Below are 24,604 nucleotides of genomic sequence, written 5' to 3'. Positions count from 1 at the left end.
AGGAGGAGAAAGAGAGGGACAAATATTTTTATGGCCGAGCAGACCTGAAAATTTTGAACCATGGTTTCCAGATTGGGATATTTCTGATTGCAACGAGGCATCTTATCTTTCCTGATATAGAAACAGGCGGTCAATTACACACCATGGCCATTGTGGCCACATCAAGCTTTCCCATTCACAACCGCAGTGCTCTCCACTTCTGCACGAAGCGCGACTCCCAAATCGACATACACCAGAAGGGAGTTAGGATTGGACAAAGTCGCGGCGTTAATACTCGACAAAGGTGCCCCATTGATGAGCTTTGGAGAGTTCGTTCAATTCCGAGAGCATCAATATAGCAAATGCCAACTTACTTTCTTCACCGGAACCTCGACACGCTTGCCGTTCAGTGTATAAGGAATATCGTTCACTTGTATGATCTGATCAAATCTATTAGGACGTCCGAAATCCCGTAGTCTGGGAGAAAACATACCTTTGATGGAACATGCCTGGGGCTTCTTTTCGCCCTTATCTCGGCCTTGATCTGTTTCACAAGTGTTTCCGACAATTCGTCGCCGTTATGTAACTTCACAAATAACAGAACTCGTTCATCCGTTCCGCCCATGATGCTTTGGCCTACAGCGAGGCAATCTTGGATATCCTGTCCGAAACGGTGCTCGACGACGTCGTATAGTTCGGCACTTCCGAAACGTACTCCTCCCGGATTCCTTCCAAGCTCGTCAGCCAGATTTCGTGTGAACCAGTTCGCGGATACCCACAAAACACCATCTGACCGACCCAACATTACAACCCCTCCACCGTTTCCTCCTTTAGACTCTGTGATCAGGATATGGTCTCCGTGGTCTGGCGACACGGTGAGGGTAGAACCTCAATAAAAAAAACACCAGAACGAATGTCCGGCATGACTTACACCAAATACCCTGATATTCAGTAAAATATGCCTGGTAGAATCGTTCGCACGCAACCTTAACAGCACCTTCCGTCCCGAATCCCGGCAATGGCCAAAATCCAGCTGGCATGCAAGGGAAGGGTTTGACACAGACCAACTCTCCGGACTGATTAGGTGGGCAAACCTTCCCAGTGGCGTCGAAGCTTTCAATCGCCATTCCCAACATCCGGCATTGTAATTCGCCGCGATAAACGGGGAGCGCAGTACACATCCCCGCAAATAAGGAACAAATATCGGTGCCGCCTGTTGAGTGTGGAAAACAGTCAATACATCTTATTAGCCGTCGGTTAAGGATTTAATGAGGGGTGGCTTGACCTGTTATTGAGCCTAACAAGATGTTAGGACGGATGTGTTGATAGGCATAGTCATACAACTGAGGAGCTAGGGGGGAGCCAGTAGAATAGATATGACGGAGAGTTTTTAAAGAGTGGTGTTCACGAGGCTTATACTTTCTCTGTATTGAGGAAGAACGTAGGTAAAAAGTTTGTGAGTGCTGTAAGTTCTTACCGATAATGTATCGATGTACTTCGCGCTCGTTCCAAATATACTGATTCCGAGCTCGTCGACTAAGTTCCAAAGATAAGCAGGGTCTCTTAGAGGACTCCCGTCTGAGAAGAGATGTTGTATTATCAGACAACCTGACAAGGAACGGTTTGGTGTGGAGGCTGACCATATAGTACCAAGGTACATCCAATCGGCAAAGCACTGACGAGGAAATTCCACATCATCCATCCGCTAAAATTTGTGAAAGGGGTTGTGATCGAATCGATGCCAGGAAAATATCTTCCGACGCACGTTGTTGTATAGTAGAAAAAAACATCACTTTCTTGGATGTCACCGCAGATTGAAAGCTCTTTACGAGCCTGAAGAAGCATTCCTCCGGCTCTGTGCACGATCGGCCTAATGATGAAGACTCAATTGGACGGTAAACTTTAGCACAGTAACTCCTCGTACTTAGGGCGTCCTGCCAGATACTGGTTAGTCACGAGGAGCCAGAACACCCCAGAAATTTACCGACCAGTTGTGCCTGAGCTGAACAATACCCAGAGAGGGTGGTCGAAGGACTGCCTCGCCCACTTTATTTCACCAGTATCGTCATGTCCAAGCCGTGCTTCTTGACCACTCTTGATGAAATCTTCCCATGAAACCCAATCATTCTTCCAACCATTACGAGCCTCTGGGTGGGGATTAGGGATGGTATGAATGATGATAACTTTAGGTTTGAGCGCGGATACATCGTTGAGAGACGAAAGGAGGGAAGTCACTTTCCCTGTATGGTCGTGAACCTTGGCATTGTAGCTAAATACATTGCGAGAACACGTCAGCCATCCTTGGCAATTCTCGTAAGCAGAACAAATGGGAGGCACGTACACAACGGCATCGACAGCAAAGATGAACGTGGGTTGAACTTGCTGAAACCTGTGCAAAAGAAACGGCATCGGGGAGAAAAATCTCGGAATATAAGAGAATGTAATCTACCTTTCTAGAACTCCTTCAGGACCGAAGTCAGCTGCTGCACTGACCCATATTCCACCGAGGGCTGTAGTAGCCAGGCAAGCCACTACATTTTCCTATATAATCGAATCAGAAAGGCCATTAACCGAAGTCAGCTTGGTACTTACTATACAATTCGATGAATATGATGCGGCCCGGTCACCAGACTTGAAACCGCCGAGAAGCAATGCGGACACGAGATGTTTCACTGATTCGTATAGTTCCCCATAGCTACACGACCGCAGAGGCGGAGCTAAGTGATCATGGATGGGTTCGGCTGAAGTACGAACGATGATGAGCAAAGATGCAGATTTAGCGTCGGATGGTCAATGCTAGTAAACAAAACTCGGACTCACTGGCTTGGATCAAGGCAATACGGGTGTGCGATCTGCATCGCAACATATTTTCTGCCCAATTCAATCGAGCATCAGCAAACCACACTGGATTATCCGAAGGTGTCGCATCCCTGTCGACAACATGGTTCCCCATATGACCGATTATCTGAGTTTCTTCCCAGACGGTTTCCCAAAAGTCACCTATAGATGTGGTAGACCATCTGTAAAGTGAGTCGTAAGAAGCCAGAGAAAGACCATATTTGGCGTTGACGCGATTGAGGAATTGATGACAGGCGGTACCAGACTTGGGAGGCTGATAGAGCGGGCTTATGATTCCACTGGGTGAACGGGGAGCCTGAGGTGCTGTGGAGAGCGTAACCATAATGGTGAAATGTTGGAATCGGACTTTGCTGAGAATGTGGAGGTCCTCGGAAAACCTTGGAGTCGTCTAAAGCGAGGGGTCGTATACGTCTTGCGGCTTTTATAGAGGTATAAAGCCCTTGGATGGGAAGAATAGTCCACGTTAAATTCCTTAAGCCCAACGAAAGCTCACACCAGTGGCAACTGCGAGAGAATGTTGGGGCTGCAAGATTTCTAGATTTCTACAAAAAGGGCTTTATTGGTCCATTATCCGTCTCAAATAAAAAATTAAAAAATATCTGTTTTGCTACTTATAGTCTTTGATTTGTCATACTCTCACGCTCTATCAATCGGACGCACGTGGGTAATTACTCACCTCTTTTCAGAGGAATCGCTTGTGCTGTGACCCTCACTCTCACTTATCTTCCGTATAAAACGGGTCCGACTCTCGTTCAGTCCATCATTTGTTTCCCTTTCATCTAGCTGTCATACAGACCTAGTCTCTCTCATTCCACCACCTACTTCCCCTTCGCCACACAATGATGGACAAATTCCTAGCTCCTCATACACCTGAAGCTGTTGCTCACTCTCATCTATCGTACGTATCGTATTGTTTCGCCTTACTAATAGTCCTGATCATCCCTCAATTTATAGTGAGCAGTGTAATGGTGTCAATGACCACATCGACGAGGCCTTGGTCGCCGGATGTGCTTCGTACAGGGCTTTCGATCGTTACCTTAGTGGCGCGGACCTCTTCATATTGCCACGGACACGCAAAGAGCTCGAAAACGTTCTGTATGTTCTCTCTTTCGTTCGCGGAGAAGAATTTTGCGATGACTCATGTTCTACATCTATGACTAAGGAAAAGATATGCTTACGATGCTATACATAACACCATTGCTCGCAGTCGGTCGACTTTAGAACCGGGAGGCTATAGCAGGGTGAGTCATGAATGGTTCAGGTATTTTCCTCTTCTGACTAGTCCATGCACAGGTTTGTATGCAGGCCGAGCAATCGATACGCGCGGTCCTTGATACCGGAGACAATACGTCAATCCTTCTCGCGATGCACCCTAATCCCACACCATCACGGTCGAGCTTCTCTAAAAATCATTCCACGCCGCCTCCATTCATCAGCACCAAGTGAACAATCATAGAAGAAATAAACCAAAACAGAAAGAAAGAAATTAGAAAGGGAAACGCATACACGTCGCCTGGCCTTACTTTTCGCCACTCCTCATGGTTCTTTGACATTCACACTTTCTAGTTATCTTTCTCATGCATACTGTATATCCGTTGTCGACGCAAACTGCTTTTTTATAATATTAATCTGTATGTACTGTACTTGTAACCGCATCATTCATACAAATACTGATTTTTTAGAGTGTACCCCTATCAATTTGGCCTGCTTCTCAGGTCACCAACGTGCGTTCGAAGCTGTGTGTGACCGCGACTCTATTCCCCACAGTTACTGGTGACGCTGTCGACGGAGTTTGAGGGTTTACTCTCCCTGGGCCCGCTTTCATTACTTGACCTTCTCCACTTTTATCAGCCTGCCCACCGACATCGTCCTGCAATGTTTACCTCTCGCTTTCATCTTTTAATCGTGGCGGCGTCGTTCTCACATGCAGTATGTGGACCTGTTCAGTCCACGTTTGAGATCAGTAGTGAGGTCTATGCGGTCGCAAGTGAGTTGCAATAGTTTCATCTACTGTGTGTAGTATATTTCCTAACTGGTAATCATGGCGCTCAATAACTACTACGAATCCGAAAGAACCCCGGCAGCTTCACGGTCGTTTCCTCCAAATCACAGATATGCATCCAGACCCACATTATGTTGAAGGAACCTCCATATCTAAGGCCTGCCATCGGTCTAAGCCAAAGAAGAAAAAGAAACGGGCTGGTTATTATGGAACTCCTTATTCGTGAGTTTCTGACACTGGGCAATCACCCACGCGTGTCAAGTATACATATTCATTCCTTGCGACGCATGTGTGTGGTGCGCCGGGACATTCAGAGATTGTGATTCCCCCCTTAGATTCACTAATTACACTCTGGACTTTTTGGAAAAGAATTGGGCGTCACAGATTGATTTTGTGATCTGTCAGTTACGCCTTTCTTTGTGTGGGTAGTCTCATGACGATTTTGTTGACTGAATGAAAAGGGACGGGCGATAACGCCAGGTACGTTGTTCATGACGCATACCATGCAGCCGTTCATGCAACTCAACTCATATCCTCTTATTCTAGGCACGATAACGATAGGAAACTCCCACGTACGACCTTTGAAATATATGATTTGAACCGAGCAGTGGCGCAGAAGATGAAGGACGTGTTCTTGAAGAAGGGAGTTCCAGTGATACCATCCTTAGGTTAGTGACCATCGGTCTTAATGCTTACGCCTCCCCAATCTTCTTCAGGAAACAACGACGTCTGGCGTCAGTACCCTCTCCCCTAATACCACGCGGATTCCTGCAACTTACTCGTTCTGGAACTTATACTTGAAGCGCACGTGCGTTCGTTCACTTCATGAGAAGAATGATATCTTACTTACCCGCGGGTGTGAACTTCGGTTTGTCTGGTGGGTTCAATAGAATATCCTCTTGCCAGGTATTTGTCCACCGTTGTCGGCTCTACACGTATTTTATGGTGTTCGCAGGGCCTAATGACATAACCAGCCACTTTTCATCGTACGCTTTACTTGCTTGCTCAATGATAGTCGGCACACAGAACTGAACATCCGTCCTTGTCCAGAATATGGCAAGAATTTATTCCGTTCCCATACCGTCAGGTCTTCCAGCGCGGTGCCTACTACAGTGTAGAGGTAATTGCGGATCATTTGGCTGTGGTGTCCCTCAACACGATGTATTTTTATGACGCCAATAAAGGTAAGTGGTTCCAGTTGTGGCTGCGGTGTTAAACCCATGAGACTGCCCTTTCTTTAGCCGTAAACGGATGTCCGTTCAATGAGCTCAGCGATCCAGGGAACCTACAGCTTGATTGGCTCGAGGTACAGCTAAAAATGTTTAGAGAGCGTGGGCTGCGGGTTCGTTGATAACATTTCATCATTCAACTAGGGTATTCTCTTTTGACACAGGTATATTCGATTCAGGTGTGGTTATCAGGTCAGCTTTGTCACCATGGAAATGCTGGATGTAGGCAAATTACTCTTTTTTCCGTTCAGGACATGTCCCTCCATCTAGAGGCAACTATTTTCCTGAATGTGTGAGTATGTTACGTTATTTAATACCAGCGGTCACTCACACTTACCTTTTAATTTTGTATAGTACGTCAGGTACGTAGACCTGGCGTTGAGATATCAAGACACTAGTAAGCGTTCCCGCTGTCTGTTCATTACTGTTGTTGATTGAGTCTTTTTGATATATGTATGATGAAGTCCTTGGTCATCTTTTCGGGGTACGTTTTGGTTATTGCCGTGGAAGGTGATCTCTGATAGTCGGGGCACGGATTGCTTGGATACAGCACATGAATTCAGATCATGTGAGTTCTTGCATCCTGAAGGAGGGATCAATGGTTACTGATGTAATGTTTCAGTTCTTCTTTCTTGAGGCAGGAGACCTGGAGTTGGAACTTGATCAACAAGTTGCGAAGACAGAGATCGAAAGCACTGCTGATGCTGATGGAGATCTATACGACGCGATTATTGACGATTTTGGGACGTTGCCAGGGCTATCGAAAGTTGAACTGGATGAATATGCGGTAATCAACGTTTCTCCGCCAGTTGTGCCGAACCCCTACCTGCCAACGTTTCGGATTTTTTCGTATAATGTTTCGGGGGTAGAGATGACAGGGAATCTGGAGAAGAAGAAGAAGAAGAAAAAGAAAAAGAAGGGCGGGAAACGCAAACCTGGGCATCATCGAGGAGGACACGGGGACAAATCAGTTCATTGTGCTGAGGAGCCATTCCGAATGTCGTGGAAGTGTCATCTCAGTAACGATAGCTGGCATTCTGACCCGGAGTCGCCGCCTCGAAAGAATCAACGTTGGACACCTACGGGATATGCTCAGGTGCGAGATTTGAATCTTTTATTACATCAATTTATATAGGGCGGGTTTTACGCACAGTATTATATCCCCGATCTATGGAATTCAGGTGAAGGAAAACATCCCCAGTTCAGATTGGAATACACGACGTACAAAGCAGATGTTTTGACATCGGAGGACGGCCCTATACCGCAGAAGCTACTGCCAAAATCGTTGCGAAATGGAACGATAACCCAGAGCAAGTACGCGCCGTACGGGATGAGTGATTTGACAGTTGGATCGTGGTATGAACTTGCGTTGAGACTTGGTCATAGCAGGGGGAAGAAACTGGGGAGGCGGTTCAAGGAGTACATGTATTTAGGGCGGGAGTAATACGTGGGAATATATCATGTGAGCACAGCCGCAAGTAACCTTGGAAATAAGGCGTCTCGCTGCCTGGCGACGGGGAAAAGAGTTATTAGAGTAACGCAGCTATCTCACTTCTTCTCAGGTCGTCGCCGTTACATCTATCATCTACCACCAAGCTTGGACTGACTTCCTTCCGTTCTTTTCTTTCTCTTTTTATTTCTCAGCATCCGGCGGGATTCCGGGCTCTTTCTCTCAGTGCCGCTCTCTTCCTCCTTTTCCTCATCGTTATATGGCTGCAGTCAACATGCAGATCATGTCCGCCTCAATCCCCCTCGATTTTCTTCCAGCTCACTCCCATTCTCGTTCCAACTCGGTCTCTTCATCTTCCAGCTCAAGGCCTCAGTCTTCTCATGGCCTCGCCAGGATGCAAGCAGGGATGCCTTCTCCAGAAGAGGTCTATCGTGCGACCTATCATTTGAATCAGCACAATCCAGTCCTGCACGGTGATCCTGTACGTCTTTTCACATCTTTTTCGCTTCATCTGTACTAAATAATCATAATTACCAACAATCATCTCCATCAGTCTCCGCCAAACCACAACGTGAACAACCCTGCTTTGAAAAATCACCTTCGTCCATCTCACATCAGAGCGAGAGCTGCTGCTTCGCCTTATCCAAGAGATACCGACAGCGTACATTCTTCTTCGAGCGAGACGGACGATATTTCCATGTACTTGGGCCCATCTCCCCCTGACTATCATAACATGTACGGTGGCGGCCCTCCATTGCACACCATAGCTCCAAGTCAAGATACTTTACATGCAGCTGGAGCATTTGGGAGGATGACTCTGAATAACGACCAAGCCCTGGAAAAGTTGGCCGCTAACGTTAACGCAGCTACTACCACCAGCGCTTCTGACAGGGCGAAACAGATTTTTGTGCAGGCCTGGTGTGTCCCTAATTCAATCACTTGCTGCAATCTTAAATAACTCGTTCTAGGTTGACTGCCAATTATGCTCCATATCCTGATGGAAACGTTCCTAGGCAAGGCCTTTATTTCTCTTACCGCCGAGTCTGCGAACAGTATAATATTCCCTCCATTAACACTGCGACGTTGGGCAAGGCTATTCGACTATGCTTTCCCACTATCAAAACAAGACGACTCGGTGTCAGAGGGAATAGCAAATATCATTGTACGTGGCATCTATTGTTCATCATGCAAGTGCTTATCAAACTCTGATGGTAGATTGTGGTATACGGCCTGCAACGTCAGCGGAAGCAGAGTTCCTTCAAAATTATATTCACAAATCCAACAACCACGCGGGTCAATCTTCTGTGAATGCAGCTGCACGAATGGCTCAGGAGCAGTCCTCCGAGTCATCCCAAAGGAGGAGTGAAGAGCGCTCAGACGAGGACGATGACGATGACTCTGAAGGCGCCAGCTCTTCCAAGAGGAACTCTCTCACACTAGGAGCCCCTGATGCCAAATCCAACGCTTTTCCCGACTTGAGTGACAAAACACCAACTGCCCAAACGCTATTGTCTCAGGTCCAATCGCACCTCCGGCCCACGAATAGCACATTCCCTCCTCAGGCCTCCATCAGGCGTCATCCTCAGGTCGAATCATCGCTTCCCGCTCAGCCTAGTGGGGCTTCCTCCACTAATCCTACCCAGTACCTAAGCAGCCAACAGGCTGTTTCCGTCCGGCAATTTCCTCATTTCCCCTCGATTGAGGAGGCTGTGGGTGCAAGCTCCACTTCTCCGCATGGTATAGCGGCTCGAGAGGTCTGGGGCTGGTTTCAAGATCACCTTGATCTTTTGTTAGAGAATGTGAGGACATTCCGTTTTGATCAATTTGAGATCAATTTGCGAACGTTCTGGTCGAGTTTGGGGGGAAATCATAGAGAAGTCGTACATGCTCCCGCAATTGCCGGTCTAATGGCGAAAGCTGATGCCATTGTTTATGATGTGCGTTCTAACCATTTTTGGCTTACCGCTTTTTTTTTGTTGACTTCTAACAGGAAATATTGGAGTTCCTGCGGTCACAAATGCTCTCGCCGATACCCACCACTTCCTTAACAAACCTTCGTCAATTCGCGCACAAGATGGAAAAGATTTTGTTGGTTGCTTTGAATGATTATGGGAATACCTTTGTGGAACCTAAAGTGGAATTAGGCGCTCGATTCGGACATCTTGTTCGTGAGTTCAGGTTTAAGACGTTACCCACTGAACACCATTCGTATTAACATCACATCCGCGTTTCAGTACGATTTTTAGACATTTATCAAGTCACTCAAGCCCTCAACACTGTTCTGACGAACCAGAAGCAGCTGGCCGAAATGCGTAGGTCCTGGCAAAAAGTCGACTTTGAGTCCGTCCGAAATCAATCTGCCTTGGTCTGCAATTGCCGCCATGAAGATTTAGTACAGCTTCTGGAGATGGAGTTTGTCGCGATGATGGATAGTCTTTCCAAGACGTCTGAACCAGTCAGAGAGGTGATGAGTTGGGCAGACAAGTGCTGCGACCGATTGATGGGAAGTGTTAGAGGAAATCATGGTGGGGAAGATAGGAGTACAATGAGCTCGCGGAGCGTTCTCATCCGTTGGGGTTATGTTACGAGTCAGGTAATGAGAGATCTGGTAAGCTACTACTTGCAACGATTTTCCGTCAGGGTATTCAATCTACTTCCAGACAATCCGGAGCGACCCTGCTTTTGGGGCTTTCCAGATATTGAAATTGTTTTTAGAGTAAGAATTCCTTTCCGATGTCCAAGTAGTGAACCCTCATCTTTGGCATCTGCAGTGATTGGATTGCGGTAAATGTTCTCAGAAGCGTGGCCCTTTCGACAAATTCCGTGGCGGCATCGGTTGAACCGATGATGCAACAACAGTTCTTCTCATTGTCGCCGATGGCAGGCCAGGAAAGCTTCAATTCCATCGACGTCCGTCCACAGCACTTAATGGCTCATACACCCACGACGTCGAGCATGCTCGCTGCCCTTCAAAATGACCCATTCCCTGCTGGTTCCATCGACCCATCAGCTTCATTCAACTCCGATGGTTATGCCGGGCTCTCATATATGGACACGTCCCCATCAAATGAAACCTCACTCTCGAATGTCCACTCGTCTGAACTTTCCAGTTTCGACTTTCCACCCTCAGGAAACTTCGATGTTGGATTCTCGACACAGGAAATGAATATGCAACCTTCCGCAACACCGGGAAGCGAGTCGGACCACGAACCCGAAGTAAAAACGGAGTGATCTGTGTATGTTTGGACACGGAATGGCTGGGTTTGCCTTTTGCTTTTTGATGGACTTCTCTTCCGTCTTATTACTTGGGTCGTGGAGATTTTAATACCTTTCTAATCGTCTTTCTTTCAAAGGATTCTTTACTTTACGTCTTTTGTTCGTTTGTCGTTCACCGGTTCCATGATTCCCGATATCTTTACTTCCTCGTTTGTCGCTGTGTCAACTGTTTGTATCACTTACTTCGTTCTACTTCTGAACTGTTCTTTTCACGTTCCTTATTGTAGTGCAAGATGTTGTCGCTATCTAAGTACCTTTAACCCATAACAAAAGAAAGCCCACAACACAACTTCACACGAGTGTTCCATTATAATGATATGCGAATGGCTTTTCACATAACTGACAAGGCTACTTCGTTCTAATAAATAGTCTATCGTATCCACGCATTCCCTTACTGGGCTTCTGCATGTGCCTCGCCATTTTGCTCCTGAACGACCTCCAATTTGCTATCAACTTCTTCAGTCGGGACAGCAACTGAGGCCATATCATGGACGTTCGGGGTAGGTGCAGGCTCTCCAGGACGTTCACCTCCTCCGTTGGGAGGAATGATTTCGCTTGTCATGGAGTCCTGGGACTTGCCGGCTTCCTTCGACGATTCGTACAGAAGCCGCTGAATTTCTGCGTCCGCCTTGGTGATGCTTTCAGCAGTGACACGGGCCTGGTTAGCTTCGAACCAGGCCTTTTTAGTCTTGACGTTCTCTATCACACGAGGGACGTCAACAGTGGAGGTGGGGGGAGGGATGGATAGGGAAAGCAAAGCCGAAAGAGTTGAGAAGGGGAGGTTGAGCTGTGATGAACTGGCTGCCGATGCAGGAGCAGCGTCAGCATTGCCGTTGGACTTGGCGGGAGGCTTCTTGGTGCCTTTGCTTTTGCCCTTGCTTCCGACAAAATAGTTCTCGTCGTCATCATTCTTTTTCTTACGTGGGACCATGCCTTCGGGCGCTGCCTCCACTTTCCGTATTTCGAGCTTAGCAACACCGGCGATTTCGCCCCTTTCAGGCTGTAAAGGCGTACTCTTGAACGTGACTTCTCCGGTTGACTTTCCAGACAATGCGTCGATGAGGGTCTGACAGTCCTCAATTTGAGCCTGGAAAGCAGGAATCTCGGCCTCTTCCCTAAGCCGCTGAGCAATCTCTTGTTTCTTTTGTGCTTCCTCTGCAGCTCGTTGAGCCTTGGCCTTCTCCGCGCGACGAGCCTTGTCCTCGTTAACCTTCGTCCAGTAGCGATCATTTGCCTCCCGGTACTTCTGACTGGACTCCCTCTTTTCATTGTATAGGACGTTAACCTGCGCCTGAAGAGTATCACGTTCCTCGAAAAGCTTCGATCGGCCTTGGTAGGCCTCGTCCTCCTCCTTCTTCAATGCATCCAAATCTGCCTTGATCTTCTCATAGCGCTCGGAGATTGCCTTGGACTCAGGATCATCGAGTAGTTTCTTGAGTTCATCAACTTTCTGACGCTCCGTTTCGATGGCATCCTGGTCGGCCTGGAAGCTCTCGACAGCTCGTCGATTCCGTTTGCATTGACTTATCTCCTGCAACGCACGTTTTTCGTCCGCGAGCTTCATGCTTCCAGACTCCACCTGGTTCTCCAAGTTTCTACAAGAACATGTTTTAATGAGACACATACGCTAGGTCGCTGTGATACGCACTTGATGTGAGCATCGACCTCTGCCACGCTTTTGTAAGGGATTTTAGTCTTCGCCGCCTGCAAGTCTTTGATCTATTATGACGCACGGTCAACATGGTACATGTATCAAGAATTCAAATTCTCACTTTCTTTCCAATGGAATCCTGATAAGATTTAACCTGGTCAAGGATTTTACCTCTGGACATTTTGTTGGAGGACTGCTGGTCCCTGATGCTATCGAGCTCGGCTTTGAGAGCATTGCGTCTCTCGTTCCCTGAGCTTCCTTTGGTAGCAAGGCCAATCTTTTCCTTCACGCCCGACTAGTATACGTGGTCAATGCAATGCTGGGTGGTTAAAGAAAGAGTTCTCACAAGCTTAACCTGAACAGCATCAATTTCACCCTTCAACCTCTGTTGCTCTTCTTCGTATGTTTTCTTGTCTGGTTTCCCTCCTGTAGACGGTGTGGGTGCGTCCGACGTGGCCTTCTTCTCACTGGGAACGGTGGAGATGGGGGTGGTCATTTCATTGGCAGATACAGCGATCTTGCCCTTCCCTGAAGGACCGTTGGTGGTTTTGGTCTTTGCAGGAGGCATTGTTGGGATGAAGAAGGGGGTATTAGAGAATGTGAATTAGAGGGGTGAAGGGAAGGAAGATAAGAAATAATGATCGTGTGAAAAGTCAATTTAACCTCGGAGTACGGAAACTGTATACATGTATGGTACGAAAACTAACATACTAAAATACAATCTGGGTATCCATCTTCTCCACCTCACGATAGCACTCCTCATAGAGGTCCTTGTAATCATCTTCCTTGTCGTCCTTTCCTTCTTTCCGCTTCGCCTTTTTCTTTTGATCAGGGCAAATCATCACACAGCTCGTCGGTCGCTTTGTCGAACTTGCATAACCAAGTTCTTCTTTTGAGGATACGAAAACGTACGGGACGCCAGCTTCTTCGCTCAGGACCGGAAGGTGAGATATTATGTCGATTGGACTAATGTCAGCCGCAAGGATGAGAAGACTGCAAAAACGCTGTTCAATGCCAGTCCAGAATATACATGGATTAATAGAGACGCACCCTTTTTCGCCCTTCCTTATTCCTTTCACGACCTCCTTGACACCTCTTTTAATCTGGCGCGCCTTGGAAGCTAAGGTAACAAGCGTCAGTACTGTAAATGTGCTTCTCATTCTGCCTTTGGACACCTTTCTTTATAGTCTTGTTCAGTTTTTTCAGGAGTTTCTTTTGAGCGAGCGGTTTTGCCAGTGGGGATAAATCTTCAATGGGAATTATTATTTCTGTTGTCTCTTTCTTAGACTTTTTTGGCGACTGGAAATTGGCGCGTTCGAGTTCAGACTGAGCATTCGAGAGCTGGAAAATCACCTTTTCCTCGATATCGACCATTTCTATATCTGCTGTAGCCTCCGCTGCATCTTTGGGGTCTTTTTTTGTCTTGGCCATGGTAAGTGGAAGAGAAGTGTCACGTGAGGCGTCCGACAACACGCACATCGCGGGTTGCTCGTCATCCTTCATGTCGTCCTCGGTGACCCCCACGATATCGACGGTGCCTACCATCACTTCATCATCGTCCATTCCTTGCGAAGCTGCCGAAGGGAGCGCTTCCAACACTCCCCTTACGCCTCCAACCCGTCCTCTAGCCCGTCCTCGACGTCCCACCCGTGATCTTCCTCCCTTACCATCCGATGAACCACCTGTCCCAAGCAATGGCCCACGAGCTTCATCTCTCATAGATAACACATTGCAGCACGATTTTCAAGAACATGCTGACCCTTCAGAGATCCTAACGCCTCTACGTGCACATTACCTCAAGAAAACCTTAATCCACCTCCAATTCCAGCGGGAATTAGATGCTATCACTACCACCACACCCAATAACATATCTACATTTTCTTACCTCGGCCCACCTTTTACTGCTCCTCCCCGGGATGCCCCGCCGATCGATCTTCCTTTTCTGCGATTCATATTTCGCCAGTTTGTACTGACATTTCCCTTCATGGCCGCCGCACCGAAGGATTTCTACTCGGAAAAGCTTCAGCCCTTCATCGGTGCTATGCTTTCGCGCAATCTCTCGCCTTCTTCCGTGTTTGATGATGATTCAGATGCAGAGAAAACCTCACGACTGAAGCTGCTCACTCGCATAGAGAGAAATCTATCGTTGTTCATTGGCGCTGCTACGAAGCTAGTAGAACGGGAAGAAGTGGTGCGCCTCAGTCAGTCAGACCTCGACCGGATAGAAACATTGGCGAAGAAAAGAGAGGCGAAGAACTTGAGGCGGAAAGAAATCTTTGAAGTGAATATCGTCAGCGTTAGAACGGTGACAGATAAGGGCAGAATGCGCAGCCGAATGCATGAGGTTGGTTTCTCCTCGATCTCGATCCCTTCAATATCATTTATGCGGAATTTATATGCAGGAATTTATTATCCGAACACGCAGATCCAATCATCCGGATTGGTTTGTTTCAAGAAGATACGGCGATTTTCGGACTCTCGCCAACGAGGTATAAAACATGAACATGTTTGGTTGGTGTACCCTTGCTTACCGGGTCGGTTAGCTTAGAAAGGCCCACTCTCAAGAGGAAATACCCTCACCTCCACCTAAAAATCGTACCGCAGTCAACGCGCCAACTTCACCACCCCCAACAACTCCTGCCTGCACGGAGAGGCAGACGTTTGGCCAGCAGTCATGGGATGAACAATCAGTTGGATCACCCGAATCTTACATCTTCTCGCCTTCCCAACCGACGCATCCATCACTTCTTTCCAGGGAGAAGAATAGGCTTACATTGCGCGCCTACCTACATTCTCTACTCTCCTTACCTACCACCGCATCTTCCCCTGTCTTGAGATCCTTCCTTCTATCTGGCCCAACTACGCTAACTTCGGAAGAGCTTGAAGATGCAAGATGGAGAGAAGAGGCCGACAAAGCTAGGGAGGAAGGGAGGAAGAAATTTGCTGCAGAAATTGCTAGTCGTGTGGACGGGCTACGTTCGGCTGTTCGTGAAGTCAAAGGGGATGTCATGGGGAAAGGTAATCCTCAATCAACTTAGGTCTATCGGTACTCATTCTCCCTTTAGATGGCCTCACTACGGTTTTTGCTACGATTAAAGTGACCCCACATGTGCGAGATCTACCCCCAAATTACCAGAGTGTGATTGAGTGGGCTCGAATATCGTGAGTGACAAGCGTTATGTCCTATATATATGCTTATCAATATAATACTTGAGATTGGCATCCACTGTATTCCAACAGCTAGTTGCTTCCGACAGAGCTTCGGAAACGTTCGCAAGTTTGAAGCGGTTACATGGCCTGATGCCATACTTCATGCTCAAAACTGCCCTCAAGATTACCAATCCCATCGGGATGATCCGTAGTAAGTTTACGTTACTCTAACCGGTGATTATACGATTGCTCACCTATGCCAGGTGTTTTGGATCTTTTCCTTGCTCAACCCTTTGGTGGACGGAGTCTTTTGCAGAGGTTGATATTCACTTTATGCCCAGATTGACTGGAGTCTGACTCGATAAGTAGAATGTTCACAGGCTCCTTAACAGAAGAGGTTAAGCAACTGGAAGAAGAAATTGAGGCTGTCAAGGCGAAAGTAGAGGATCCTGTCATGTGCGAAAAGATACGGCAATTTGTGTACGCTTCACGAGAAATTCAGACTACCTACAAGTCGGATGCTGGTGAATTTGTCCTCCCCTTTTTTCATGGTATCCGGTGCTCAACTGTCTCGTGTAGCGGCTGAAAACCTCAACCTTCTTACAATCATACTTCGTTCTGGGGACCAGCCGGTTCTGTCGAGAACGCAACTACATCGAGTAGCCAAGGCGCACAAAGCTTATGTCATTTACATGCGATATCGGGAAACATTGGATGACTCAGATGACGACGACGGACCACAGGATGACGATGGATGGCTGTACGAAGATCTCAAAGTGCTGGGCCATCTCTATTCGCGACTGAGAGACAGAGAACAGTTGATTGCTCTCATCTTTGAAGTAAGATTTTGCTTGCTGCTTGAGTTTAATGGGTATCTGAACTCTCAACGTCTCCTACTAGGGTTTTACTGCAGAGCTTCTGAAGGATATCATCACGATATTCTATGCACCACTGGCCCAGGTATACCGTGCTGCAAGTATATCGGACTCTCTGGGAGACCTCCAGAACTTTATCAATGATCTCATTAGGACAGTGGAACAGAATGAAGATCGTGAGTTTTATTTTTGCACTATCGATCACTGTCGGTCTAAAGCATCCGTCAGTCTCGCAAGAAGATCCTGACCGGACGGTGCAGACATTCATAGATCTCATCAAACGCCACGAGCAATCCTTTTATAACTTTGTTCACAAAGTACACTCGAAAGGAGAAGGTCTATTCGACAGTCTCATGAAGTGGATAGAGCTCTTTCTCACCGTCATCAGAGAAGGAATTGGCTCCCCTCTTAGCTTGGAGTTTCTTCTTCCCTACATGGGAAAGGAACGAGCTGATATCTTGGCCGAAGTGGACAAAGTCGCATTGTATCACTACAAGCTCAAAGTTCTCTACGAGGATAAGATCAGGCGGAGATTCGGTCGAACACGAGGACAACACGATGCCGATGCTGAAGATGAAGCAACCAAAGCTCTAGTAGAGGGCGTTGTTGGAGAAATCAGCTTCGGAGAACTTGCTCAAGGCGATGCGTTTGATGTCGCTGCCGAGGAGACGGATGAGGATGAGGATTCGAGCGAGTATTATTCCAGTTCGGAAGATGACCCGGACGAAAGCGAGGAGGACGAAAGTGATGACTCGTCGATACCAAATTCATCCCGACTGAGGCCAGCACGGTCTGACACGTCGCATCGGGGACCAGCCCCACTGCACTCACCTCTACGCTCCAATTCTCGACCGCCTGAAAACCAGAGGTCTACTTCTCTGCGAATTCCAGGGCGTTTGAAGACCTCTCGTTCGTTGATATCACTGACTCGACCATCACGACGTAGTGAAGATGTTCCTCCAGTTCCCTCCATGCCTGGAACGCCCCGGACACCTCTGCGTACTGCCATGTCGAAACCTCTTCCCCCGAGCCCTGTACCCAAACACCCTCCCAACAACAATAGTGGAACTTCGTCGCCTAAACTTAACAAACGCAAGGGCAGAAGTTTGCAACCTCCCGAGCTAATTCATATACCGCAACTACTTCCGATCTTCAAGGAGATGGTTTGTTTTTCTTATTCAAGTCTTACCTACAAGCACTGACGTTCCACAGATGCGTCCGAACCTTCAGCCACGACAACGGACACAGTAGATAATTTCTCTCAATTTACGGACTGTTTCTTTTTTGTATTCAGTGTATCTCCACGAACATGTACTTCGAAAACGATTATATTAAGTTTGTACTCACCACGCCCACCTTGATGCTGACCTCGGACGCTAGTATAGGTGCGGTCGTCCAGACTTTTCATACTAATCCTGTAACTTCTTACTCGTTTTCTCGCCATGAAGAGAGATGCAGTCATACCATCTGTTCGTTACTCAGTGAAGGTTCCCTTGAGGTCCACCTTGATCGCCGGTGTTCCTCGCACTTCCTCATTCTAACACAAACGGATACCTGTACTTGAACATCTAATTTTACAAGAATAACATTACATAAGTACAAAGGATATCACTGGTTAATACACTCATTCACAGAACTATCGTCGTCCGAGCCCTCTCCTCGTGAGGCTGCCTGTATTGACATCAACAGGTGGATAAAGTCAACCCGAGGGATCGTTCGGAAAGCTCTCGTGTTTTGCTGTTGATTATTTTTTATTATATTCTCAGCATCCTGCATTCTAGAAAATCGACTTTCACCCCGTGTTGGAGCGAAAAGCTGGGCAATCGATTCGGAACTTCAGCAAAACTGTTGGAAGAAAAGAAAAAAAGAGATTCCCAACCTTGACAGTATGGTCGATACCACTCACTGCTACCAGTGGAAGCTTTGGGTGGGGTTCGATGACATTGACGACACTACCGTCTCCTTCGTATATCCCGTGAAGATCACCAGACGATTTACGCCAGATGAAGAAATTGCCGTCATCGGACCCTGAAGTCACATATTCGTCTTGAGGGCCGAGAAAATTGACTGAGGGAAATTTTCACTACGCATGGTAGCGGGTCATGCACAAAAGAACCTCACCGTCCTTGACCGTGTCCGTGTTTCTGGTTCCAGCGTAGCGCTTTTGAGGCATGATCACAGGAACCCAAGGATTAAAGGCGTTGTCATCTTCTTCATCGTCATCCTCGTCATCTTCCACTTCATGGTCTTCTTCTGTCTCTAAGGATGGACTATCAGAGCCTGCTTTACTACCATCGTCATCCATCTCAAGCTCGGATTCAACATCTGATCCCCTTGAGCTATCCTCGTCCTGTCCCGCAGAAAATGGAGAGATCTTACGGCGTTTAGACTTGGCTTTCAGCATGGATGTGGAAGGTCTCGGGGGCTCGGGGTCGTCAAGGGTTGAGTAGAGATAAATGGCGTCTCCTGAATACGCTAGAAAAACACACGGTGACTATCCGTTGCGTGGTTTGGAAGGTCAAAGGGACACACATAAAAGCACCTTTGAGTGCAACCGTGCTAGTGAATAAACTGTTCCTCTTCGAAAGCTGTGCGTACACACCTCATGTCCATTTTCTGATGCCATTCTAGCACCAGTTATGTGTTCACGGTGCATGACCTGGCGCCTACTTCCCTCCGGTCGTCCAAATCGCCTGACACAAGTCGTGACACCGTTTGGTCGCAAACCCCATTCTTCCTGGAGAATCCGACCAGTATAACGACGGTCGAAAAGGTAACCCTGGGAGCAAGAAGAAACATAGTTTAAAGTGAGGAACTCTCTTTAGGAGTAGAATTACGCACATAGGGCGACGAACCTGCCACGACTAGCTGGTAGGGAGTGAGGGGAGAAAGGGCCAGCGTGGACAGTTCATGCTCTACGTTTAATATTGGAGGAGAACAAGATCCAGAACGACACGAATGAGGTGTCCGTAGATCGTGTTGACGAACTGTGCCGTCCTTATGTTCAGGAAGGAGTCCTTCAGCAGTACCGTAGCGAGAGTCATGTTTGACATACCTCTGAAACCGTCAGGAATAGATCAGGGCTATTTTCCGTCACTATTCTCTTCACTCGATCCGTATGGCAACGGAAAGTATGGGTTTGAGCGTGTTCCGTATGATATTCTTTCCTTCTGTCCCTTCTAAAGGACATAGAGCCATGGTCATGCCCCACGTCGAATACACGAACTTGATTATCGCCTGCAACGGTTACTCTAAGCAAATACTTTCAACTCTCAGACAACAAAAGTCAGAAAGTTCGACTCACATTCTAGACGAGTATGGAAGCATATGTGCGTTGAATATATTCGCTCGATGCCCTGTATTAATGATAGTCCGACACACGAAAGGATAATCATTGCACGTAGCAGGGAATTCTTGGGCAGTGATTGAGTCCATCCGCCAAACTTGTACCCTGGTGTAGATAAAGTGAGTCAAAAGTTTGAATAATAATACCACAACCAAAACTAACGTTCTATCATCGCCTGCACTCAAGAGCAGCTCCCCATTTTGAGCCCAGTGCAAGGCATTGACACAACTACATAAGGGAACCGTTTCGTTAGAATGTCGAGCGTGTCGAAATAATCCAAACCCTGTATGTCCGAGCTCGCGATTGTCTCCTAAAACGTTCACCCGGTCGAGGATGTTGCTTCGAAAGATACCAGACAGTACTTGTTTATGGTGTTGCAAGGTGGTAAACCATGAAGGTATGCCGCGGTTGATAGGATATGAGTACATAGAGGACATCTTCTCAGGTCATTGGGATCGTCGGAGTAAGATATTGATGGGGCATTAATGTAAACACTGTTTAATGTCCTTTCTGCCATTTTCAACTTTCATCGTCACGATTGCAATGACAAAGAACTAACTAAACGCGAAACAATGTAATCTACATAGAGCTGAAGAAATATTCCAAGTCTTAAGCAGCTTCGGCAAAACCAACAGCATTTCTTCCAAGGTCGTACACAGTGTAATAACGTCGAAGGAAGACGTCGCCTAAGAAAGAAAATTCAATGTTGTGAGTGTTTTAACTAAGAACCTGACTGACCAATGATCCACAATGGAGACCCAGGCATATCTAAGCCAGTGAAGGAGGAGATGCAAGTTCCCTGTACTTCAAGTATATAATCGGTGCCTTTGAGGGGGAAAGGCTTGCCACCGAAAGTGAGTGTCAGTGCAGGAAGGGAGGCGACCCTGTTGCAATCGACCGTGTATTGTCCATTCCAGCTCTTCTTTGCACCAATCTGGGCATTAAGCATTTCTGCCATATCAGTGGGGAGAGCGATGAGGGAGGTTCCTTGGTTACAACGAACAATCGTCAACGGACGAAGATAAGATTTTTATCAACAATCTCACCGGTATCAATAGCAGCACCAGTGTTCTCCAACTCCAGTTCATCTTCGCCAAATGCAACCTTCTCCAGTTCAACTTCCCAGTACGCCTTGCGACGGACAGGTATATATGTGAGATCGCCTTTGTAGGCAGATTTATCGATACCACCGAAAATCGCTTCACCCCCGTCTGCCTCTGATACGCCGAGGCGGAAGGAAAAGACAGGTTTATCAAGTAGTCCCTTGTTGATCATGTTGTAAAAGGGTGGTGTCATGTGTTTGACGGCGATAGTGTCGTATCCAAGGCCTAGGATGCCATCGAACCTTGATTTGAGATTACGAAGTCAACAGAACTATTGAAGGTGAAAAGAGAGTATCACCTACTTTCCAAATGCAAATGCGAGACCTGGTTCTTGGGTTGCCTCAGCAAAATCTTGATTGGTAATGCTGAGGTCACCAATGGCGACTATGTCATTGGAAACGAAGCCGGCCATCGACCCGGAACCATAATGGATCTCGAATTCGGTACCATTCGCTTTGTACGTAGAGGATGCTGAGGAATCGTATTTGGTATGCAAAAAGCAAGCAATCGATGTGCATTTCTTGCTCGGGACCCAAAGATTGCTAGAACTGTAGAAGGTGTGTTAAAGAGCGAGGCGAATCAAGGACTACTAATTTATTACCCTGTGTCCAATACGACTTTGAACTAAAGAGCGAATTAGTCAATTCTTTTGAAATTGATAATTGGACCTGCACACTGACCGACTGCGGGGGTGTTCCAATAGAGATCTCCGAGAAGTATTGTGCATTCATGTAGTCTGAAGCACGCATTGATAGGCGACCGACAATAGGATGAAACGACAACACGTACTACTAAGGGGCACGTTATGGCCACCTTTGGCCATTTCCTGTGTCCAGTACAAGTCACCTTGCCTGAAGCGCCTTCCCTGCCCTCCAGCACCCATGAGAGGGGTCTGAGAAGAGGATTCATACTTGTTTGCAAGGTGTAGAACCTCAAGGTCAGGATTGGGAAGTGAGGGAGGAACTTTCTCTAGTTTGATCTTATGAACGTCTGCAAAAACAAAAGGAATGAGAGCAAGGAATACTGCGGAAAGCTTCATGGTGGTGGAGGAAAGGAAAGAGTAGTGTGACAATTGGTTGAGTTGGGTGGTTACGAACGTCAACGGGGTGCGAATAACGTCATGTCACAGATGTCGCATGCCCATGTCACATACATTACGTAAACAGCCTTTTCCAATGACCCGACGCGATCCAGACGTGTCTGCCCTCACGAATCTCGACGCTTTAATCCTTGCACAGGCCGTCTATGAACTAGGTGGAGATTCTTGGTCTGATGTAGCCAAGCTTCTTTCCAAGCATCCTCTTTTGTCCCATCCAAAGTCCTTTTTTACCCCCCAAGTTTGTCTTTCGACTTGCCGAACGGCTGTTATCCATCCTCATGATCATATTCGCTTTCTCCAGTCCTGTCAAGCATTCTACACACATCTCAGAAGGGAAGCCTCTCTTGAAATGTGGGTATCACTTTCTATGAATCACGCTCGTACAATTTACTCGATCGCATAGCACTGAAGAAGATGTTGCCGTTCGTGGTAGGATACTCCAAGCCACCTGTTTTGGTCATCCTCTCACTTTTTGCAAGCACCTCTCAATCTGAAGCTAGCCAAAGTACGATATCAAGCTCGATATATCCAGTTACGAGAATTGATTGGTGAAGAAGAGGAGAAATTCAAGTAGGTCATCACTGCTTACTCTGTAAGATAATCTCACGATGAACTCGAACAGGAGAATATGGAGCGAGATTGAAACCATTCGAAACGGTCAAAATAGTGCGGTAATACAACTCGAGTCCAAAGTTCGCATGTCCTCATCAGTAACAGCGCCTCATGTTGACCTCGTCTCAAGGAGAGAACAGATGAAGCCACCCAACTTCATATGGAAGATGCCGCAAAACCTTCCTCAAGCACTCCAGGTGTAACTTTCACCTCCACTACCGAGGTAGTGTCAATTGCCTCTCGTTGGAAACTTTGCATTAAACATGGTAATTATAGATCGAGCCTTCTCGAGAAGCTCATAGTAGGGACCCGGAAGAACCGCCTTCAGGTGCGGTGTCTGGCCCGGAACCCACTGAAGGTGCACGGGAACTCGGTTTGTCGGACACCGAAATTATCCACGCTCAGACTAAAGATCGCGAGACGAAAGATGAGCAGGAGGCAACACAGAAGGCCGACGACGATACGAGTAGTTTATCAAACGCACCGTCTCCTCAACCAATTCAGATAGACGACCTTTTCGAACCTGAAACTGAGGAAAATGAAGATATACCACGAGAACCAGAGCAACAAAAACCGGGCCAGGTTCATTCCTTCGGTTTGGAACTTTCTGACTCTGTCCCCGAAGCTCAAGATAGTATGGTTGTCGATGAGGCAACTTCTCATCTTCCGAGTGGCGCTGAACAAATCCGTACGGAGGAACCTGTTGATGTCAGTTCTCCGGACGTTCAGCCGCAACGCGAGATATCCACACCAATGGAAGTTGAGGGGCAACCTTCGGGATCTTCTGGACCTTCTGAACCACCTATTGAAACCCTCAAACGCACATCCCCACATATAGGGGATCATAATAACGACAGGCCTGTGGTTGAACGTACGTCAGAGCCCGTGTCTGCAGAAGATGGAGGTGAATCATCAGATGACGAGCCTCTCAATATTCATAAGAATCGTAGTGAGTTGGTTACCTAACTTACCGAAGGTCAGCGCATATTCAATCAGTCACCTATAGAAGCCTCTCGCCGCGGTAAATCTTCAGCGGCTGCTGCCCGTGCTGCAAAGGCTCGTCGTCGCCGTAAATCTTCGGCAGCGGTTGAAATACTGCCGACAGATCAAGATCAGGACGGAAAACCTGAAGATATCGGTTCACCAGACCCCGAAGCCATCTCGACTAAACAGCAAGGTGAGTTCCAGTCTGAACATTGGTTGACCCTGAGTTCACTCATACAACTTTCACCACACAGGCAAACGGAGGGCATCGGTTCTCGAGGATCATGATACACGCGATAAGAAACGTGCCAGGGATGGTTCAGAACCTGCGGAGGAAGAAGACTCAGGCAAGTGTCTACTCCAAGTCGCTCAGTAGAAGGTGGAGCCGATGATGAAAAGTACATAGGCTCAATTTCGGCATCGGTCGCTCGCGCTCGCCGTCGGGCGGATGCGCAAACTCCAGCCAAAAAGTTTCAGAACGTCATCGGAATGCTTCATTCGCAGATATCCCAACACCGGAATGGTACCATCTTTCACAATCCAATCAGAGACTCCGAGGCACCCGATTATCACGATATCGTTAAAAGACCGATGGATCTGAAGACTGTGAAGACAAAGATCAGAGACGGCGTGATCACCAACTCTCTTGAGTTCCAACGGGATATATATCTCATGTTCGCCAATGCAATGATGTACAATCGACCCGGATCAGATGTCTACGTTATGGCAGAAGATGTGGGTAGCGCTTCCAGTTTGCTTTTCACGAAATTCAATCAGTCACCTATTCATTTAGATGATGCTTGACTGCGAGGATTACATCCAGACTTTTCGCCAGACTGAAGGATTCCTACGAGGCTCACAACGTTAGTACTCGAGTCAGCACAGTCATTTCTGCGCTCTATTAATACAATACAATACTTTGTTGAATGTATGCTACATATAGTACAAATATGATCAGATAGCTAGCAATGCGAAACTTAGAGAGGACA

The 24,604-nt window shown here is 47.2% G+C and overlaps 11 protein-coding genes across 14 annotated transcripts; 5 read left to right on the top strand and 6 right to left on the bottom strand.

Moving 5' to 3' along the window:
* Positions 1–161: 161 nt before the first annotated feature.
* E1B28_004341 (uncharacterized protein) lies at positions 162–1,824 on the bottom strand (the record flags this gene model as incomplete). The annotated part of the gene is made up of 9 exons (XM_043148811.1): positions 162–299; positions 354–419; positions 473–707; positions 759–843; positions 911–1,192; positions 1,265–1,403; positions 1,457–1,557; positions 1,620–1,684; positions 1,745–1,824. The coding sequence occupies 9 exons, from the start codon at positions 1,822–1,824 to the stop codon at positions 162–164; spliced, it is 1,191 nt and encodes a 396-aa protein (XP_043013413.1).
* Positions 1,825–1,959: 135 nt separating this feature from the next.
* Positions 1,960–3,160, bottom strand: E1B28_004340 (uncharacterized protein; the record flags this gene model as incomplete). The annotated part of the gene is made up of 5 exons (XM_043148810.1): positions 1,960–2,248; positions 2,321–2,368; positions 2,429–2,520; positions 2,572–2,720; positions 2,800–3,160. The coding sequence occupies 5 exons, from the start codon at positions 3,158–3,160 to the stop codon at positions 1,960–1,962; spliced, it is 939 nt and encodes a 312-aa protein (XP_043013412.1).
* A 517-nt stretch (positions 3,161–3,677) lies between these two features.
* E1B28_004339 (uncharacterized protein) lies at positions 3,678–4,284 on the top strand (the record flags this gene model as incomplete). The annotated part of the gene is made up of 4 exons (XM_043148809.1): positions 3,678–3,736; positions 3,793–3,933; positions 4,001–4,079; positions 4,132–4,284. The coding sequence occupies 4 exons, from the start codon at positions 3,678–3,680 to the stop codon at positions 4,282–4,284; spliced, it is 432 nt and encodes a 143-aa protein (XP_043013411.1).
* A 333-nt stretch (positions 4,285–4,617) lies between these two features.
* Positions 4,618–7,545, top strand: E1B28_004338 (uncharacterized protein). Of its 2 annotated transcripts, XM_043148807.1 has the most exons (17): positions 4,618–4,825; positions 4,912–5,062; positions 5,155–5,240; positions 5,302–5,320; positions 5,387–5,508; positions 5,557–5,574; positions 5,644–5,648; positions 5,731–5,746; positions 5,796–5,826; positions 5,891–6,024; positions 6,082–6,182; positions 6,249–6,261; positions 6,321–6,361; positions 6,424–6,466; positions 6,534–6,553; positions 6,620–6,637; positions 6,692–7,545. In XM_043148807.1, exons 1-17 carry the CDS (start codon positions 4,714–4,716, stop codon positions 7,202–7,204), a joined length of 1,443 nt encoding a protein of 480 aa, XP_043013409.1. In that variant the 5' UTR covers positions 4,618–4,713; the 3' UTR covers positions 7,205–7,545. The 2 variants fall into 2 exon arrangements, with proteins under 2 accessions (XP_043013409.1, XP_043013410.1); XM_043148808.1 differs by having other exon boundaries at positions 4,912–5,320; positions 6,692–7,165; positions 7,223–7,545.
* A 233-nt stretch (positions 7,546–7,778) lies between these two features.
* E1B28_004337 (uncharacterized protein) lies at positions 7,779–10,750 on the top strand (the record flags this gene model as incomplete). Its single annotated transcript, XM_043148806.1, has 8 exons — positions 7,779–8,000; positions 8,073–8,437; positions 8,488–8,681; positions 8,735–9,456; positions 9,510–9,687; positions 9,754–10,127; positions 10,180–10,235; positions 10,291–10,750. The coding sequence occupies 8 exons, from the start codon at positions 7,779–7,781 to the stop codon at positions 10,748–10,750; spliced, it is 2,571 nt and encodes an 856-aa protein (XP_043013408.1).
* A 436-nt stretch (positions 10,751–11,186) lies between these two features.
* Positions 11,187–13,014, bottom strand: E1B28_004336 (uncharacterized protein; the record flags this gene model as incomplete). Its single annotated transcript, XM_043148805.1, has 4 exons — positions 11,187–12,390; positions 12,444–12,514; positions 12,568–12,741; positions 12,793–13,014. 4 exons carry the CDS (start codon positions 13,012–13,014, stop codon positions 11,187–11,189), a joined length of 1,671 nt encoding a protein of 556 aa, XP_043013407.1.
* A 142-nt stretch (positions 13,015–13,156) lies between these two features.
* Positions 13,157–13,877, bottom strand: E1B28_004335 (uncharacterized protein; the record flags this gene model as incomplete). Its single annotated transcript, XM_043148804.1, has 3 exons — positions 13,157–13,439; positions 13,497–13,566; positions 13,622–13,877. 3 exons carry the CDS (start codon positions 13,875–13,877, stop codon positions 13,157–13,159), a joined length of 609 nt encoding a protein of 202 aa, XP_043013406.1.
* A 49-nt stretch (positions 13,878–13,926) lies between these two features.
* On the top strand, positions 13,927–17,969 carry E1B28_004334 (uncharacterized protein). Its single transcript, XM_043148803.1, has 12 exons — positions 13,927–14,790; positions 14,849–14,935; positions 14,990–15,464; positions 15,512–15,608; positions 15,662–15,807; positions 15,860–15,914; positions 15,966–16,120; positions 16,176–16,435; positions 16,497–16,647; positions 16,700–17,634; positions 17,684–17,856; positions 17,920–17,969. Exons 1-11 carry the CDS (start codon positions 13,948–13,950, stop codon positions 17,720–17,722), a joined length of 3,243 nt encoding a protein of 1,080 aa, XP_043013405.1. The 5' UTR covers positions 13,927–13,947; the 3' UTR covers positions 17,723–17,856; positions 17,920–17,969.
* A 53-nt stretch (positions 17,970–18,022) lies between these two features.
* On the bottom strand, positions 18,023–20,293 carry E1B28_004333 (uncharacterized protein). 2 transcript variants are annotated; one of them, XM_043148801.1, is made up of 10 exons: positions 20,100–20,293; positions 19,980–20,045; positions 19,776–19,922; positions 19,527–19,722; positions 19,313–19,468; positions 19,074–19,250; positions 19,004–19,013; positions 18,593–18,946; positions 18,351–18,538; positions 18,023–18,286 (listed from the first exon to the last, which is right to left on the bottom strand). In XM_043148801.1, the coding sequence occupies exons 1-10, from the start codon at positions 20,252–20,254 to the stop codon at positions 18,080–18,082; spliced, it is 1,656 nt and encodes a 551-aa protein (XP_043013403.1). In that variant the 5' UTR covers positions 20,255–20,293; the 3' UTR covers positions 18,023–18,079. The 2 variants fall into 2 exon arrangements, with proteins under 2 accessions (XP_043013403.1, XP_043013404.1); XM_043148802.1 differs by having other exon boundaries at positions 18,351–18,946.
* A 133-nt stretch (positions 20,294–20,426) lies between these two features.
* E1B28_004332 (uncharacterized protein) lies at positions 20,427–21,959 on the bottom strand (the record flags this gene model as incomplete). The annotated part of the gene is made up of 7 exons (XM_043148800.1): positions 20,427–20,503; positions 20,556–20,804; positions 20,864–21,162; positions 21,223–21,468; positions 21,522–21,544; positions 21,601–21,656; positions 21,710–21,959. The coding sequence occupies 7 exons, from the start codon at positions 21,957–21,959 to the stop codon at positions 20,427–20,429; spliced, it is 1,200 nt and encodes a 399-aa protein (XP_043013402.1).
* Positions 21,960–22,094: 135 nt separating this feature from the next.
* On the top strand, positions 22,095–24,584 carry E1B28_004331 (uncharacterized protein). Of its 2 annotated transcripts, XM_043148798.1 has the most exons (11): positions 22,095–22,257; positions 22,321–22,370; positions 22,423–22,448; positions 22,499–22,589; positions 22,642–22,711; positions 22,762–22,854; positions 22,908–23,580; positions 23,638–23,808; positions 23,870–23,962; positions 24,022–24,350; positions 24,409–24,584. In XM_043148798.1, exons 1-11 carry the CDS (start codon positions 22,096–22,098, stop codon positions 24,481–24,483), a joined length of 1,833 nt encoding a protein of 610 aa, XP_043013400.1. In that variant the 5' UTR covers position 22,095; the 3' UTR covers positions 24,484–24,584. The 2 variants fall into 2 exon arrangements, with proteins under 2 accessions (XP_043013400.1, XP_043013401.1); XM_043148799.1 differs by having other exon boundaries at positions 23,870–24,350.
* Positions 24,585–24,604: the final 20 nt, after the last annotated feature.

This window comes from Marasmius oreades, chromosome 2, assembly GCF_018924745.1.
Source record: "Marasmius oreades isolate 03SP1 chromosome 2, whole genome shotgun sequence".
NCBI classification, from domain to species: Eukaryota; Fungi; Basidiomycota; class Agaricomycetes; order Agaricales; family Marasmiaceae; genus Marasmius; species Marasmius oreades.
This window is presented reverse-complemented; position numbering and strand designations above follow the sequence as displayed.